Source organism: Physcomitrium patens, chromosome 2, assembly GCF_059467195.1.
Source record: "Physcomitrium patens ecotype Gransden chromosome 2, ASM5946719v1, whole genome shotgun sequence".
Lineage (NCBI taxonomy): Eukaryota > Viridiplantae > Streptophyta > Bryopsida > Funariales > Funariaceae > Physcomitrium > Physcomitrium patens.
Genome location: NC_143411.1, coordinates 12,565,245 through 12,583,141, shown reverse-complemented (window position 1 = coordinate 12,583,141; position 17,897 = coordinate 12,565,245). Strand labels below are relative to the sequence as shown.

Below are 17,897 nucleotides of genomic sequence, written 5' to 3'. Positions count from 1 at the left end.
TACTTCATTTAAAATCTCTAGCATGAACTTTTATCTTATTTGTGAAGAAATATGAGTAATCATTAGACATGTATGTAGAATATTAAAGTTTCAATAAGATCATCATTAAAAATAGATATCTTCTATCTTTGATATTATAAATTTTTAATCAATTAAATCAAGTAAAGATCTATAGTAGATAGATCTATGTAGAATATACAATTTGGTACCCATCAAAAAAAGAGATGAATAAAAGATTGCATTTTAAACCAAGTAAAAATATTTCAAATATAATGTCATATTTTTTGGACTTACAAATGTACTAGCTTTTTTTTAACATATTGTAAATGAAGTTTTTTAAAATTTTTAGATGATTTTATTATTTTTTATTCAAATTTTTTTTTATTTATTCCAAAAATATAAAAGAATATGAATTCTATAGTTTTTGAGTATTAAAAAATCTTAAAGATGTAAAAATATATGATATGATTTAAAACTGTGTTTTTTATACAATTCAAGTTGAATTCTTAGGATGCATCATTTTAAATGATAGTCTTACGATAGATCCTAAAATAAATTATACTATCATGGATTGGAAGATTCCAAAAATAATAATATAATATCTAATATTTTTTTAAGTTTTTCAATTATTATTGTATCTTTATTTAAAAAAATAAAGTTATAATTCTATTTATATATTCAATTGGAAAACCAAACTTGAATAGAAGAAAGGAGCTAAAGCTACATTTGAAGCTTTAAAAGTAACTTTTATTTTTACTCTAATCATATATTACATTGATTTTTTTAATATAATTTTAATAGAAATAGATTCATCAAACTTTGCCTTAAATATATTATTATCATAAATGAAAGTAAATAAATAACTTCATCCAATAGTTTTTCATTTAAAAATAATTTAGCAACCAAAATTTATTTTGATATCTACAATAAAGAACTTCTTACAATTGTCATATTTATTTTAAAATGGTGCCATTATTTAAAAGTTTATTTAATTTAGTGATTTTTTATATAAATTATATGAATATTGAGTATTTTATGTCTGCACATGTTTTAAATTATTGTTAGGCCTATAAGAGCATGTCTTTGTCAAGATTTGAATTTAAGATCACACACCAATTAAAATAAAAACATGATTTTTCAAACACCTTTTTTAGACTTTCTTATGTTGCACCAAAAGAAGAAAATATAGCTTTTAATCAATAAAAAAATATTTTTTTGAAGCTAAAAGAATTTTATTTTTGAGCTATAAAATCAACATTAAATGTTGATTCAACTTTTAAAGTAAGTTCAATCAAATATGTCTTCAAATCCTCTTGTTTATGATATTAAAAATAATCCTTTTAAATCTCATGATACTTATAGGTTTGAATTTAAAATCAATATTTTTAATTTTAAGACATGCTTATGTATTCTAAAAAATAAAATACAACTATGTACTTTTGAAACTTATCACATTTTTTCTAGCTCCGAGATATTTTAAATACAATAAAACCTTAAAATTAATATTTAGAGATTTTTGATGGCCTCAAATATAGAAGATAGTTAAAACCTTTGTAAAATCATGTGATATTTATTCAAGATCAAAAACTCTTTATTACTAGTCTTATGGATTTTTTCAACCATAATATATAGTAAAACAATTTCTATAGATTTTATCATGGATCGTCTAAGTTTGTATGATTCTATATTTGTGATAGTAGATTATTTCACCAAAATGACACATTTTATATTATATACAAAATCTATCACATGTAAAGAAATAATTAAAATTTTCCTTCACAATATTTATTGCTATCATGAATTATAAAGAAGCATTATATTAGATAGAAGGACTCAATTTGAATGAAGGTTTTAGATAATTCTTTTTAAGATATTAGAAGTAGATATAAAACTATATTTACCTTTTCATCTTCAAATCAATGGACATATAGAATGGATAATCAAATTTTAGAGCAATATTTGAGATGTATCATCAACTACTATGAAAATAATATAATTCTTCTTTTGACATTGGCAAATTTTGTTCATAATAATATGATACATTTTTCTACTTAATAATATCTTTCAATATAAATTATAGTTAGCATTTACAAGTTGATACTTTTAACTTCTAAAATCTTGATAATTCTATAATAAAAGTTTTGATATATTATCAAAGCTACATTAAATAATGAATGTACAATTTTAAAAAAATGTCAAGAATAACAAAATATCAATACAAATGCCTATTACAAGGAATAACCTCAATTCCACATTAGCAATAAGACATGGTTAATTTTTGTAATATCAAGACTAGTTGCCTTTGTGACAAGTTAGAGTACCGTAGACTTGAAATATTTATTATTTGTAAATAGATAAATGTGATTACTTATTATTTACATCTACTAAAGTTTATGAAGATTCATCTCATATTTCATGTATCTTTTCTAAATCCATAAAAGATAGTAGATAATATCAAAAAAAAGACAAATACCACTTTATTCAATAGAATTGGACAATAACCAAGAATTTAAAATCAAAGAAGTCTTAAATTCAAGGCGACACTCAAATAGGTTGACATATCTTATACTTGACATAGATATAACATTAGTGAATGTACATAAAAGCCAATTAAGAATCTTGCTAATGCAACAAAGAAAAATGATATTTTTTTATTTATAACATCTATCAAAATCAAAATAAAGAATCATACAATGTCTTATTTAAAAGAAATGAAGTTTTGTGAAGATTGCATTCTATCTTCTATTTTTGTTTGTATCTTTTGTATATTTGTAGTACTTAAGAGATAGAGAATTTATAATCATCAAATTTAACTTAAAAAATATCATTTTTTAAATTATCAAACAAAACATTGAGATTGTCATAGCCTTCAAGACAAAATAATAGAAATAAAGACTCTCAAGAACACCATATTCTTTCTTAAATAGATGGTAAGATATAATATATTTGGTATCATGCTCATAAAAGAGACTCTTGATGTTTGGTTATATTATTGGAAGTAAAAACCATCCTTGATGGTATTCCAAAAAAATTATTTGAAAGAAGTTACAAAGACCTTAATAATAATCAAATAATAAGGTGTTGTTTTTGCCTTGGTATAGGACATTATCAATGGCTTAGAAGACTTATCAACTATCTTTAAGAGAAGCAAAGATCATAATATGTAGCAAATACAATTTATTGCATCTTGGACTTTGTCAAGTTATAATGACCACTCTTTGTAGAATTTGCTTTTAGAAGAGAGAGATAGTCTTAGTAATATATATATATATATATATATATATATATATTTTATCTAGATTAAAGGAATTAGATAGAAGTAGATTTGATACTATCTTATGGAATAGCTTCCTAAAAGCTTCATAGATACAGATTTGACTTTTAACGTATTTGTAGGTAATTGATAAGTTGAAGATTAAACCAACAATTTGGTCGCATATTGCATATGTTGATAAATTGTGGTACAAGTTGGCCTTGTGGTGCACATGTATAAACTTTGTCTTGTAAGCTAGACATATATCAAAGGTCTTGTAGAATGTTGTGACATAACTTCAAATTAAATAGTATAAGTAGATGCAAGAGTGATTTCTTCCTCACTCTTGTCAAGGCTTTTCTTGTTCTTAGTCATGTTTGAAGAGTCTCTAATCTTCTTGACAATAATCATTCTAACCTTAATATTATATCATTTTTGATTGATAATATATTCTTTTAAAGTGATACAAGATCATATTGATGTACTGATTTTTTATGATTCATGTTCTTGATATTTTATATCTTTCTCATTTACAAAAATTTCTTTCCTAAGGCATGATTTGATTAGATTTTTTTAATGAATTTACAGATAGATAGAGGAGATGTAGAACCTCGGCCGTAAGAGTGATCCTGGCCTAAAAGCTGAATATGATAACCTCCCAATATGTTGATATCTGGTTTCGAAAAAATGACCGTGTTGTCGGGTAGATTGGAAGAATCCGGATCCGGGCTTCTGAATGGAGTTGGGGAGGAGGAGTATGGCGCCGCAACAGCTGAATTATGGACACATGAAGCTCTAAACCCTAGACTTCTGTTTCTTTACTGCAGGGCAGGCGCAAGTTCGCCATCGCCGGACCACGCCCGTCACAGGGCCACCAGGGTCTAGGAGAAGTTTAGAAATCAGCTTTCTGGTTCCGTTTGGCGAAACAGTCACAAGTTTTTTCTTCAGTGTAATTTGAAAGTCGGCAGCGATGAGATTGGAGAAGTGCTGGTTCTGTTCTTCGACCATATACCCCGGCCATGGCATTCAATTCGTCAGAAATGACGCTAAGGTTGTTTCTTTGTGTTGATTTCGATGGTTGTGGAGATGAGGTGACGCGGAATTGATGTGGGGAAAGGCGGCAGGTTTGGTTTTTTTGTGGGGTTTAGGGTCGGTGTGCAACAGGGTGGTGGTTTTGTACAATTCTTGCTTTTGCGTTTGATTTAAGGGCTTTTGTTTCGTGGTATTGGCTTTGTGGACACTGATGAAGCTTTTGATTGCGTGTCTGCCTGACTTGTTTTGTTCAGATATTTAGGTTTTGCCGGTCGAAATGTCACAAGAATTTTAAGATGAAACGAAATCCTCGTAAGGTGAAGTGGACAAAAGCGTATAGAAAGCTTCATGGAAAGGAACTCACACAGGATGCTACGTTTGAGTTTGAGAGGAGGCGGAACAGGCCGGAGAGGTACAATAGGGAAGTAGTTGAGCAGACGCTGAAGGCCATGAAGAAGATTGATGAAGTGCGGGTGCAACGCGAGGCCAAATTCTGGGAGAACAGGTGGGTCTTCGGTGTACAAACTGAATTTTTTTTCTAACTTTTGAAGCCTGTTTTCACAATGCATATTCCAAGGAACATGATCAGTAGGGTTTTAACCTGAACCTTAGTGGTGGATGTTATCATCACCTTTCGCGGATTTGCTTCCGTGATTGTTTCGATGCTCCTCAGTGCTGTGGGATTTCAGTAAACTGTCTGACTTTTAACTTTTGCCAATCAGCGTCAGAGACGTATTCTGTGAGGGATTCAATGACCATCATTGTGTGGCTAGTTTACTCTAGTTCCATGTCCTGTTTTAATCACAGGTATGTTTGTAGGGAGCAATGCGAGGAGATGTTATTGTCCGAGATCGTTTCTTACGGTGTGTTTGTTCCTAACAGGATGAAAGACAAGAAATCCAAGAGCAGGGCTGAAGCAGCGAGAGAGCTCGAGCAGGGCATTCACTTGATTAAGGCCCCATCCGCCATGCAATCAGAACCTGGACTTACACTACCTAAACTTGCTCAGAAGACTAAGGTTAAGGTATCTACGTCTAGCAATGTTGAGATGCAGGAATAGAAGCCGAAATTAGTGAACTGGTACGATTTCACAGATGGTGCAACCGTAGCAACTACGCTTCCAGAAACCTGCTGATTTTGTATGTTTACCGGTTCCATTTGCAATCTGTCTTTCTTCCACTTGCGTGTGCATGTATCCATCGTGCCAGCATCTGCACAGCACAGGGTATCTATTAGTGACTAAGTTTGCTTTTTAAGAGAAGCTTAGTTCTAAATGTTTAAGGTACCTGGTTAGGGTAAAACTGGATTTATATGTGACCTAAAGCATAGTCCTGCTGGAGAGTGTGAGGCCAGTAGATGGATCAGAGAGCATCAGTCTAGCTGTATCTTGATCACCGCATGAATTGCGTGTGCGTGAATTTTGCTTTAATTGTGGGTATCCCAGTCGAGACTTACAGGCTGGTATTGCTCTTGAAGGTTGGACATGAAAAGGTTGAATTTCACATTTTTTGATTGCTTTTTAGTTGCTGGAGTCGTCGTACTTGCACTAAACGGCGAAGATGTTTTTTTCCTGAAAGTTTTTCATCGCAGTGGTGGCAACTAGCCTTCATTCTGTCGCTCTAAGGTCCCCTCGTTGGATATTCATTATCAGTGCTCCACATACTTTTTCACTCGGATTTGATCGTGAGAGTGTCTCTTGATGTATATTGCTGCATTTACCTGGTGATCACAATAGTGAATGCAAAGGTGCTCGTCGCGTTAATTTCTGGTCGCCGCAGATACTTTGGACTGCCATCCATTGCTGGAGTTTACATCCTCGTCAAGAAAATATACTTGATGCATGTGCAATGCAGTTCGCAAGTGTCTCGAACTTTGAAAGTACCAGACCATTTGTTAAAGATGGATACTGTGCATTACTACGAAGCGTTGATTAGCAGTAGCCTCGCACATGAATTTGTCGCAATGTAGCTGAACAGCAAAATGAAGAGTCAAACCCCTGTTAGACTTTCCCTTGAATCATGGCATGAAGCTTGTTTTACTAGGGAAATCAAACAATATTCATATAGTTTAATATTATGAACATCCATCATGTCTCAGTAATTTCTCGTAATTCTCCAAGTGTTGGGAACAATTACTAGAGATTGCAGCAAAATACTTTTAGCTTCATCCGTTTCGTGAGTTAAGTCTCACTCCGTAGTTTCGCTTTCAAAAGCTGCTAATGGTCACCCACTTAAAATAATCATGTTTCTACCTATCTCTGTTGACAAATTTGTGGAAAGAGGTTGCACTGTAGACACTTGTGCGTTAAATTACAATGCATACCATGATGGAGGAAAGGAGGAAACATGGCCCAGTATCCGATTGTTGTCCTTATGCACGATATTTTTAATGTTGAGTATGCAACAGTAAACATTGATTTTAGGATGGAATTCCAAAGAACTTAAAATCAACAAACATTCTCTCTATGTCAAACCTGAAAAAATATGGTTTACACATGGTTTTAAGACTACATTTCGTGTATTATAAGATTAGAGAGAACTTCTTTAATTCATGATATCTGGTATGTCCAGCACAAAAAGTTTCACAAGGTTGTAAGTGTGATGGTAATCATAATGTATTGTGGTAAATTGAGGTGGATGAGGTATTCATTTGCATAGCATTTCTTGAGTAATCTGGTGTGTGTTAAATTTCTTATGTTTTGCTCAAGTCACACTTGGTATTTAAAATAAATGACAAAACGTGCATTGTATTTTTGTGTAATTGAATTGTTATCAATTGTGTTTGATTGATGTATAATTTATGCCACTTATTAGTGTATAATAATTATATATTGCATGGAATTCAACATATATATATATATATATATATATTACATAAAAAATAAATAAATATAAGGTATAGACATAAAGAATCTTTCTTATTGGCCAAACATAAGTGAATGGGGGAATGAATAGATGACAATGCCAAAGATTGTAGTAGGTATTTTAAAGGCATGGGTTTCCACTAGTATGGATATTCAAAGATGTAAATAGAATGACTTATATGTAAATCTCAATGATTATTATCAACAATTTTAATGTATCAAATATTTTGATTATAATTTTTTCATGTTTTAAAATATATAATAATTGTTGTATGAAGGATGATAATATTATCTTTGGTAACACAAACTTGCAATTGTAGATAATTATTGTTACAAAATACAAAAATACCAAATATAATCTATTTTAATATTGCTATCATTTTAAAATATTTTATATTTATTGAAATTACCAATTAATTGCTATATTTATATATAGTAGAATGATAAAGTGACCCAAATTTTTACTAAAGCAACACATCTTTACAAAACCATCATTATTCTTATGCCCCGTCCCTGTTCCCTCCATTTCCCGGTCAACCATCCCCAATCCCGGGGTTAGGAACGGGGCTGGGAACGAGATTGGGACAGGGGTCGGGGAGGGCTGACCGAGGAACGGGTGGCTAGGTAGAGGAATGAGATATGGGAACAACAGGAACAAGGACGGGGCATAGGAAGTGTAATGATGTTTTGTAAGGATGGGTCGCTTTAGTAAAAACTTGGGTCGTTTTATCATTCCCAATATTTATTGCAGATTTTATAAATAGATTCCAAATCTATCCCCCCAATATTCTTTCCCACCAACCATCAACTTCACATGTTTAACACACAGTTAAACAAACAGCTGATGTTACATTATAAACACACAAAACACCACAAGCACAAAAAACCACTGAACATATTTCAGCTAAAAAATCTTAGTGGGTTCATGGCCTGATTTGGAACAGAAACCGAAAACATAACCATAACTTGAAGTGAAGCATATATATATATATATATAAATTAAACAAAACGAAAGAGGAAACATGACAAGAGAGCTGAAGAAACAAAACAAACCACACAGTTAATCCACGCACAACCCTGTTTTCATGGTGCTGCAAGGCGGAGGAAAGCTCAAATGAAGCTGCTGCTGCCATAGCTGTGTCATCGCTTGGGTGTAGAATGTGAGCACAGGTGACGGTGTAGGAGAGTGTGTGTCGAGTCATGTGTCAGAAACATGGCGATCCATTGCGGGATTGAAGGACATGGGTTGTCGTTAGAACACAGGTTCCCGCAACAACTTGCTTCGGAGATTGCGTTTTTGTTGCAGTTTTCTTTACTTTTTACTTTCTTTACGTATAGGTTGTGATCTGAAGTGCAGGGTGAGGCTGGAGGAGAGCAGGCACCAGAGTCTCACTCACAAGGAGGTTGTGATGGTTGAGCCAAGCAGCAGTAGCTGCGGAGGAGGAGTAGTGTAATGAGGAAGCTGCTTGGGTCGTGAGCTCCTGGATCCTTTTGCAAATTTGGAAGGTGGGGCACACACAGCACTGTTGATGAAGAAATGCAGGGTGTGCGTCGTAACGTCGTGGAATGACATCCCTGGAGGCAAATGGAACCCCCCCCCCCACTCAAGGACCCTATTGCAGATGGTCGCACAGGCGTCTTTCTTCTTCCTCCTCCTCATCTTGGATCCATCACAGTGTAGTGTCTCCCACAGCCTTGGGACGATGCCACATGCCAAGGCATGATGGGGCTGTCCATTCTGTTATCCCTGCTGCAGATTGGTACGGTTGGTAACCCCGCACAGGACCATGTCACTTGCAGGGATTTGGTGTCAGAGTATGTTGCTGTCGCCAATGCAGGTGGTGGCACAGCTTAGACTATGCGGTGAAGGCGAAGAGGGTTGGGTTTTGCTGTTTTCAATTTTTTAAAATTAATTAGATATTCTTTTCTCGAGTACTTGAAAGAGTATTTGGGAGGAGTTTTAGAGAAAGGTGTTGACCTGCCGTAAATCTCCACACACGTAGTGTGCGTCCTACTGGTTGCGTCGCGATGAGTGTCCTTTCCTATCTAGATTGAAGCTGCGCTGGAGTCGCCGTAGCTGTACCAGTTGCGTGGATGTGTTTACGAAGGTTGCGGGGTTGATTTGCAGTCAGGAACGAACTGAATGTACTACATGATTACAGTTACTGTAGCCAGTTTTATTTTTTTTTCCCCCTTTAGAAAAGTGTTCTGCTTCTAATGTGACCATGTGCGGACGCTTTTGGAGAGGCGAACCCACATCGTAGAACATTCAGGAGAAAAGCAGATCCAAGAGTAATTTCGATCATGAGATGCTTGTGACACCCCATCAATCTGACCTGGACCTCTGACTTTGATGGGTCGGAGGTCGCTCCGCCATAGCCTTCGATTTGTCACCGAGATTCACGCCTAAGTATTAGTTCAGAAAATTAGGTGTGTGCTCTCATTCCAGCGGTTGTAGTGATTCGTTGCGGTGTGGATGACGAAGTGCCTGCGCTGTTTCTCGCGGTGTTGCCCTCCCCGTGGCCCTTCGGTTTGTTTTTGAGGTCAGTGGTACCGCTTGCGCGACAGCGAGACGAAGCGCTGGAAGTAAATTCGGTCGGTTGAAGGTTTCTTTTCGTTTTAGAGTCGGGAATTGTGACCGTTTGGTAAGGATTTGGTTTACAGGGGTAGCTTTTCTCTCACGAGCTGCTGCAATCAGTAATAGAACTCGGTGCACTGAATTCTCCCCGCTCGCTGTTGCTCTTCGAAACAGACTCGAATTAGGGCTGTTTTTGGTGAAGCGCTTAGGTATTTGGGCATTTGATAAACACAAGGCATGTTCAGCACAGAAATTTTGTGGTTTCCGTTCAGCACGAAGGAAAAGGAGCGCTAGCTAGCATGAAAATCTTCGAGGAGGGTTTTGCAGTTGAAAGATTTCTGTCACCATTTCCGAGTTCGGATTGTCTGATATGTTCAGTATTTCTCAAGTTCATCGGTCTTTCTTCCTCATCCTCTAAACAGTGCAAGATTGTGGACTGTGGTGGGTGTATTTGCAGACCGTTCGCGGAGCTGATTCAGACACCGCACGTTTCAGTCCACGGGGCAGAAAACACCCTTCGTGTAGACTGTCGATGTAAATTTTAGAGTTTAGGGCTGTTCACGTGGGCGAGTTAAAGACATCGGGATATGTCTTACTCTCCTACTATTATTGAGGCTCACAATGTGACAATAAGTGGATGTGGGGATGAGATTGTTGTCCTCGGCCATGGTTTTGGCACCGACCAGTCTGTGTGGAAACATGTCGTACCTCACCTCGTTGATGATTATAAGCTCGTTCTCTTCGACAGCATGGGAGCTGGAACCACAGATCCGGAGTACTTTAGCGCCCAGAGATACTCGAACTTGTATGGTTATGCGGATGATTTACTTGCAATTTTAGACGAGCTGAAGATTGATTCCTGTATTTACATCGGGCACTCAGTTGCTGGTATGGTTGGCTGCTTAGCCTCAATGGAACGTCCACACGTATTTTCCTAGATTATTATGATTTCCTCATCTCCAAGGTAACGCGTTTTTGAACTCTACGAAACACTTGCTGGGATACATTCTGCTTCTCTCATTCGTAAGTATACAATTTGAGAATCATTGAATCGAGTCCCTTTGTTCAGTGACCACAGTGCCTACAAGGGACTCTCGAGGATATGTGCGACAAAGGTGGTGCGGTGGTAATCGTACACGCATGTTAGGACGAAGGGTGCTAGAGATCAATAATCTCATCAGTATGTACTCATAGCACTAGAGAATCTACTTGTGCAGGTATCTTAATGCTTCTGAATATTTTGGGGGCCTTGATGAAGAAGTTCTAAACCAGTTGTTTTATGCTATGCAATCCAATTTCAAGGCATGGGTGTCGGGTTTTGCACCTCTCGCACTTGGAGCGGACATAGACTCAATGGCAGTGCAGGAGTTTAGCAGAACACTTTTCAATATCCGTCCTGATATCGCGTTTACTGTTGCCAAGACCATTTTCCAAAGTGATTTGCGCAGCGTGTTACATCAGGTGATTTTCGTTTCTGTATTTATCGCAAAAATGTTGATGATGATTGACACACATATTTGAGATACTTTGGTTCTGCATGCTCTGTTTGGGTGATTTTAAGTATGTCTTTTGGAGTGAAATTATTGACAGTTTAATATTTCTACTTCCTGCGGAGAGTATTTACCACTCAGTACTTACATTCTGGTCGCGACGGACGTTATTCCAGGTCCAAGTTCCTTGCCACATTCTCCAAAGTTCGAAGGATTTGGCAGTCCCAGTTGTTGTTGCATCGTATTTGCATCATGCTCTTGGGGGTCCGAGTGCTGTGGAAATATTGCAAACTGAGGGCCATCTGCCTCAGCTCAGTGCCCCCGATGTTGTTATTCCCGTTTTGAAGCGGCACCTTGTTTGCGATGTATGCGTTTGAGAGATGAGCAACTTGTTGCTGGAAGTTTGTAGGCGTTGTTGATTCTGGATTTAGCTATGGTTGGTGCAGTGTTTGTAGGTGACTCAGAGATTTCTGTCCAAGCTCTTTGGTGAGTGCTACTATTTAGTTTAGGCTATTCAGCAACCTTCAATATAAAGGTTATATTTTTCAATAGATTATATAACACTCCCAGAATTTTTCGTAGTTTGTATTGAAAGAAATTAATAGTTTAGAGATTTACTCTATCATTATCACCAATTTCACGTGAAAAATAGCTGGTTGACTATCAACTTGTAAGCTAGCTGAAATTTTTTAGGGTTTCAACGAATTCGCATAATGGAGTCGAATTTGGAGTGAGACAGTGTGCCGCATGCTTTGTCTAGAGATTTTGCAATGTCGAATGCAAACTCCAGTGAGTCTGAGATGATTACCACATCATCTACTCTGGCTAAGAAGCTTAAACGCAATGAGGATAGCTATTCAAATAGCACTAATGTTCCTGTTGGATCGTCTTTGGAGCCCGCATCTGCTGATGGATCTGTTGGTAGTCTCTCATACACAGGGGTTACTAGATCAGTACTGAGCACAGAAACAGGGGCTGGCACCAGTGACTCCTGGAACAACTCTTCTCAACCTCGTAGGCAAAAATCTGCTACTGCAGCTTCATTGCTGTCCTTGAATGCCGCGGTATTGACTGTTCCACAAGCAAAGAAACCTCAAAAGGAGGAGTTTCTGGACTTGCCTCATTCTGTTCTGCGAATGACAGCCACCGGACTTCAGTGCGATCTGATCGTTGCTGGGCTTTTGCATAGCCCTCATGGGTTGCTTGAAACTGTTCTTTGCGTGCCGAAGGACTTGATCAATGTGCCTGTCAGGCTATCCAAGGGATTGCTGTCAAAGAACACTTGCGAGGTGCGAGAATCGAGACTCTTTACAGCTGCTTAATTAGGTCGTAGTTTTTGCTTGCATAGCGCTGCGTATGTCAATATACCACCTTTGTGTATTTCTTTGTGTTCTTTTTTTATTGGATATTTGTCCTGTTGTAGTAAAACTATCATGATCATTTTCTGCGACGAAATAAAATAAGATCTATTAGCCACCAAGTTCGCATTCGCTCAAATTATTTGACTTGGTTGTCTCTTGTGCGAAGCGCACATTTATGTGTAGGATTTGCAGAGACTTGCTGCTTTGAGCTTATTTTCTTTTGGGATCCTTCCAGTTCAGCTATTTGTTTTGAAATCTTGCCTGAAGGGTTGCTTTTCGCGTTGATCTTCTGTTCATCCGATAGAGAATCTGTGTTGGTTATCTTGGGGGGAGCATCAAAGGATAATTCATCCTTGATTTGGTGACTCCGGACTTGGTCTAATTGGTGTTGAATCCTGGTGGGATTTTTCTGATGGAACTTCTGTAATGAATAGTAGCTCCGTATGTGTGCCACGACTTTGGGCTTTTATTTTGCTGCCTATTCCCACAAGACTCAAAGCTATCTTCACCGGGAAGTTATCTGGTGCACAATTGAACGGAGTGTGTGGATGGGCATGGTAGGTCATTGACACACAGGGATTGTTGCTGCCGAGCGTTATCACTGCAGCCTTGGGATCTCGACCAAAGCGGTACTTAGCGACAAAATTTAGTGCCGAGGAGTAAGTTCTCTTCCACGTATCCTTGTATTTCCAGATTATAGATGTTATTAATTCAGTTAGTTTTTCGTCGAGGGCTAAGGACACAGCATATGTATTTGAAAGACAAGTTCATATTGGAAGTGTATATGCATTCACCAACGCCGAGGGTCGCAGACATACTTCTAGTGTTGGTCTAGGTTTGCCTTAGGCTAATATTATGTCACTAATTTCGTTTGTTACTACCTTGTGCTTTCATGCTCTCGTTAGTGTCTTGTAAAAGTGGGCTCTCAACAAGTGATGGCTATAATGATTATCACCTCGCTAATCAATCGATTGCTTTTGTTCTACTTACTAGCAGAAATTTTCAGGGCATGTGCTTTGCTCTCTGGCTAGACCCTGCAAAAGTACCAGACGTAGCTGAGGATGTGATGCAAGATGCCGGCCAAACTTTCCCTCTTTTACTCGCCAATCGTGTTCGAGCTCAGTGCTGTGACCGAATGGGGCGTAGATTTGACACTATCATGAAAAGAATGCCACAGGTGACTTCTGTTTTCATATGTCTTTTTCTTCGTTACTCTGAATATTATTAATGCGACTGCATAACTTGGCCGCGTTTCGATCGTGCAGCTTAACCATTGGAACACATCTCTTTTTTTCCTGCAATATTTCTCATAGCGTTCACAGGAAATGAGTGGAAATCAACTATGGTTGCTTGTGACATCTTACCAGTTGGTTTATATGTTTTCTGGTTATAACCCTAACAGATATTATGTGTAAACAGTCGGTGGTATTTGTGGATGATAAAAGGGCACCCTGCTTGATCAACGAAGCAGCAGCCCAATTACTGGGCCTACCGAATGCAGGTGAAGCAGATCCAGCGCAAGTAGCCGGTGGCATGAGAAGACTAGCTGACCGTAGCAAAAATCGAAGCAGTACATACCGGTATTTTTTTCTCGTCGATATTCACAGTAGCACATTCAAATTATTAGTGTCTACTCGGAAAGGAATTTGTGTTTTTTTTTTTTTTTTTTTTTTTTTTTTTTTTTTTTTTTTTTTTTTTTTTTTTTTTTTTTTTTGCTTGTGAACGCGTTGTGTTAGCACTGCAAGGTTTAATTTATACAAGTTACCTTAAATATGATCATCTTGATGATCTATAGTAGGTTCTTTTCTAACGTGAATATGTTTCATAACTGACAGGTGTTTCAATTCATTGGTAACTTATCCGGATCAGTGTCATGAGTGGTTGTGGGAGCTCAAAGACCCACGAATTGTCTTACGAGTGCGATCATATCCGATCACCAGTTTGGCAACCATTGGTCGAGTATGGTTATTCGATGACGTGACGAGGGAGAAGGATGCACATGAAGCCATCGAGGCAGCAAATGTTGCGAAGTCTCAATTTCTAGCCATGATGAGTCATGAGCTTCGGACTCCAATGACTGGTTATAATTCTCTTCTATGTTCTTGGGTTGTTATCAATTTGCAGCTGTAAGTGCCGTATTTTAGATCTACATGTTTTTGAAGGAATTACGATGCAACCACCCTCCATATGCACGTATTTTTATTTATTACTCTTCCGCTAATTTATCTTATTAATTTCGTACCCCCCCCCCCCCCCTTCCTTTCAACAGGTGTATTGGGCATGCTGGACCTACTTCTGCTGACATCTCTCACGCCTGAGCAGGGGGGCTATGTCAAGGTTATGCAAGTATCTGCTGAGAGCCTCATGCAGGTCTTGAATGAGATCCTTGATTTCTCCCGAATTCAGTCAGGCCATATAGATCTGCAGACAACAGATTTCCACATTGGGGAGCTACTCGATCAGGTCAGACCGTTGAGTCGATTTTTAATTCTTTACGTAAGAAATTACTGAGGTTCTCATAAAATCCTCACCACGTTCTTACACGTCAAGATTTTCCTACTTGGTTTGATGATGTGGCAGGTCAAGGCTTTGTTTCAAGGGAAACTACAGGAAAAAATGTTGAGACTTTCAGTTTCCAAGCCACCTGCAGACGAGATGGCTGTTCGAGGTGATCCTAATCGACTTCGGCAGGTATGTCAGTTTCTAATCTATGTGCAGCTTGGGAGATGATTATGACATATCTTATGACGGGCTTCTTTTCCGTGCCAAATCAGAAACGATTTTTGCATTTCAGCCTTCAGTCATGTGATTAAAAGCCGATTCAAAAGCACCAACGGTGTTGAGATTTACGAGTGCACAGGTACTCACAAACCTGCTGAGTAATGCAATTAAGTTCACTGAGCGAGGCGAAATAAAGATCATATGGAAGCGCGTCGATGAAATGATTTTACCAACAGGCCAGGATAACCCAGATGTGGTGCAAGCCACTAATGTTCTTGCTGACCAGGTGCGTAAAAAGTGTGATGATCTGAAGTTATTGGATGTATCCTCCAAGTGGGGGTTGACCAGCACAGGTTGAGAAAGGGTTTCTGTTTCTCACATAGTGGCTTCTTTAGAGCTCGCAGGGGCATGTACAAGATGAAAAGGCGCAGAACGTTCATTTCGAATTCCCAAAACCTCCCGAGCACTCCGACACTGGTTTGGAGAAAGCTGCTAAGGGTGTCCGGGACCCATCTTCCATCGAGTCAAGGCATCAGCCACTTCAATTAGAGTGTGATATGAGAGATGCAGATTACGCAGAATCTGATACCCTGTTCGATACAATCGGGGAGGATGGCGAAGGTTCTGTGAATATGGAAGGGCCCTTTGAGAAACCACCGCTTTGGTTTGAGGTTCGAGTTGAAGACACAGGAATAGGGCTTACGAAGGAGCAACAAGATCGACTGTTTCAGTCGTTCTCTCAAGCTGACAGCAGTACTACGAGGAAGTTCGGGGGCACAGGTCTGGGGCTTGCCATTTGCAAAGGTGTGGTGGAAGCAATGGGAGGTAGGATATGGGTTGAAAGTGAAGTGGACGTGGGAAGTACGTTTGTGTTTTGTGTGGCACTTAGACCAGCCCTTAGTCCTTGTAAATACTTGTACGATGCGGATTTCCTTTCACCTGAAGGGGACAAGAGAGAGTCAAACTGGAAGGTGGAAGGGAGGACCCTTCGAGTCCTTGTTGCAGAGGACAACAAGGTGAACCAGCTTCTTATAAGGAAAATGCTCAAACATTATGGCCACGAGGTGCTCCACGTCTAACCTTCCAAAGTTTTTCTGTCTCAAGTCTTACGTCGTAAGTGAACGCTGTAGTCTCAGACACTAGTTATAGCAGTAAATTTCTAAGTACCACCTCGTTATCTCATTGAAATCTGCAAGCAGCGGAGAAAACCATTGTTTTGTGACTTATCTGCTATCTTCAATAGTAACTCAACTGCACCTTTTGTCTCAACAGGTTGAACTGGTGGGTAATGGGCAGCTTGCAGTGGACAAGATCCAAAATGGCCAATACGACATGGTCTTAATGGATTTGCAAATGCCTGTTATGGATGGACTTAGTGCCACTAAAGCGATTCGAGCTCTGAGTGGTAGAGTAGCCGATATTCCAATCTTTGCCTTGACTGCTGATGTTTTGACTCAAGGCCGGGAGAGCCTTGGAGCTATGGGATTAACTGGGTATTTGACAAAACCTATTAATTGGGATGATCTTTCAGACAAAATCAACCAAATAGTGCAGAATAAGACCATGCGAGTTTGTTCACCTAGAACACCATAAAAGACAGTTTTAACTCTATACGAGAACCTGTAATATTTTTTTAATAAAATTAAATGGCAGAGGGAAACTGCATACTTTTAAGCTCTTGCAATGCTTTTGAGTTTTGCTTCCTCTCTGATCTACATGCATTCTTGTCTTTAAAAAATAAGCATTGTAATATTGTGTTATAATCTTATTTTATTCTTTGCTTCACTTCTAATTCTTCTTTTGTCTAAAAAATATCCAACCACAATTAATTCTCAAGTTGACGTTAACTAGACTCCTACAATAGCTTAATTAAGTGAATTGGAACAAGTTCAAAATAATGAACATACAATTTTTTTTGACATGCAATCAAAAACTATATTGCTTCTTATATGACAAAAAGATCAATTCTTTATATAAACTAATTCAAAATAATCCAACATAAGCAAAATAGAAGTCGGTTTTATTTTTACTTATATTTGTCAAAAAATGAAAATCATGAATTATGAAATTATATTTATATATATATATATATATATGTTATTTTGGAAATTATAAGCAAACATGTAGACAAAAAGGAACCAATATGGATAATCTGGAGATGAGTTTTGTGTAGACTTGTGGTGCATTTCAACAATCTTTATTCACCCTAAACCAGTCTTGTGATTACCTTATTAACTTTCAATGGTAGGATAGAGGCCCACCGTGGTGGTAACTAGTGATGGAGAATTAGGATTTGATTCTGGAGAAGTAACCTAAAGAATGGCATGAACCATGAAGATACCAAAGAATACTTAATAGCTTTTTTATGGCAATCCTCATTAACTCAAAATCTATACAAGAAGGATATTTTGAAGTAGATTCTAAAAGATAATATTACAACATAAATACATAAAAGTTAAGCTTGGTCTATACTAAAAGGCATAGGTTACTATTGTTGGTTACAAGGATTGATGAATCTTTAGACTCGCAAATAACATTATTACCTTCTATGTCACATACAAAAACATTACCAAAAGCTAACTTCATGGCAGTCATGGCA

General features: G+C 37.6%; 3 protein-coding genes and 1 pseudogene across 7 annotated transcripts; all 4 read left to right on the top strand.

Annotated features, from left to right (window-relative positions):
• The first annotated feature begins 4,075 nt into the window (after nt 1–4,075).
• Nucleotides 4,076–5,775, top strand: LOC112293883 (putative ribosome biogenesis protein RLP24). Its single transcript, XM_024543832.3, has 3 exons — nt 4,076–4,304; nt 4,540–4,790; nt 5,168–5,775. The coding sequence occupies exons 1-3, from the start codon at nt 4,224–4,226 to the stop codon at nt 5,343–5,345; spliced, it is 510 nt and encodes a 169-aa protein (XP_024399600.1). The 5' UTR covers nt 4,076–4,223; the 3' UTR covers nt 5,346–5,775.
• A 3,827-nt stretch (nt 5,776–9,602) lies between these two features.
• Nucleotides 9,603–10,664, top strand: LOC149989745 (putative esterase KAI2 pseudogene; annotated as a pseudogene). The gene has a single exon (XR_016500516.1). The product of XR_016500516.1 is annotated as a putative esterase KAI2 pseudogene (transcript).
• LOC112279212 (putative esterase D14L) lies at nt 9,603–11,950 on the top strand. 3 transcript variants are annotated; one of them, XM_090246948.1, is made up of 4 exons: nt 9,603–9,691; nt 10,184–10,690; nt 10,944–11,187; nt 11,393–11,950. In XM_090246948.1, the coding sequence occupies exons 2-4, from the start codon at nt 10,671–10,673 to the stop codon at nt 11,591–11,593; spliced, it is 465 nt and encodes a 154-aa protein (XP_090103074.1). In that variant the 5' UTR covers nt 9,603–9,691; nt 10,184–10,670; the 3' UTR covers nt 11,594–11,950. The 3 variants fall into 3 exon arrangements, with proteins under 3 accessions (XP_090103074.1, XP_090103076.1, XP_090103075.1); XM_090246950.1 differs by having other exon boundaries at nt 10,796–11,187; XM_090246949.1 differs by having other exon boundaries at nt 9,603–9,793.
• A 36-nt stretch (nt 11,951–11,986) lies between these two features.
• On the top strand, nt 11,987–16,972 carry LOC112279211 (putative histidine kinase 4). Of its 2 annotated transcripts, none has more exons than XM_073540209.2 (10): nt 11,987–12,505; nt 13,139–13,236; nt 13,574–13,754; nt 13,997–14,157; nt 14,413–14,657; nt 14,847–15,040; nt 15,158–15,268; nt 15,438–15,584; nt 15,703–16,362; nt 16,571–16,972. In XM_073540209.2, exons 1-10 carry the CDS (start codon nt 11,987–11,989, stop codon nt 16,889–16,891), a joined length of 2,637 nt encoding a protein of 878 aa, XP_073396310.1. In that variant the 3' UTR covers nt 16,892–16,972. The 2 variants fall into 2 exon arrangements, with proteins under 2 accessions (XP_073396310.1, XP_073396307.1); XM_073540206.2 differs by having other exon boundaries at nt 15,694–16,362.
• The last annotated feature ends 925 nt before the right edge of the window (nt 16,973–17,897 follow it).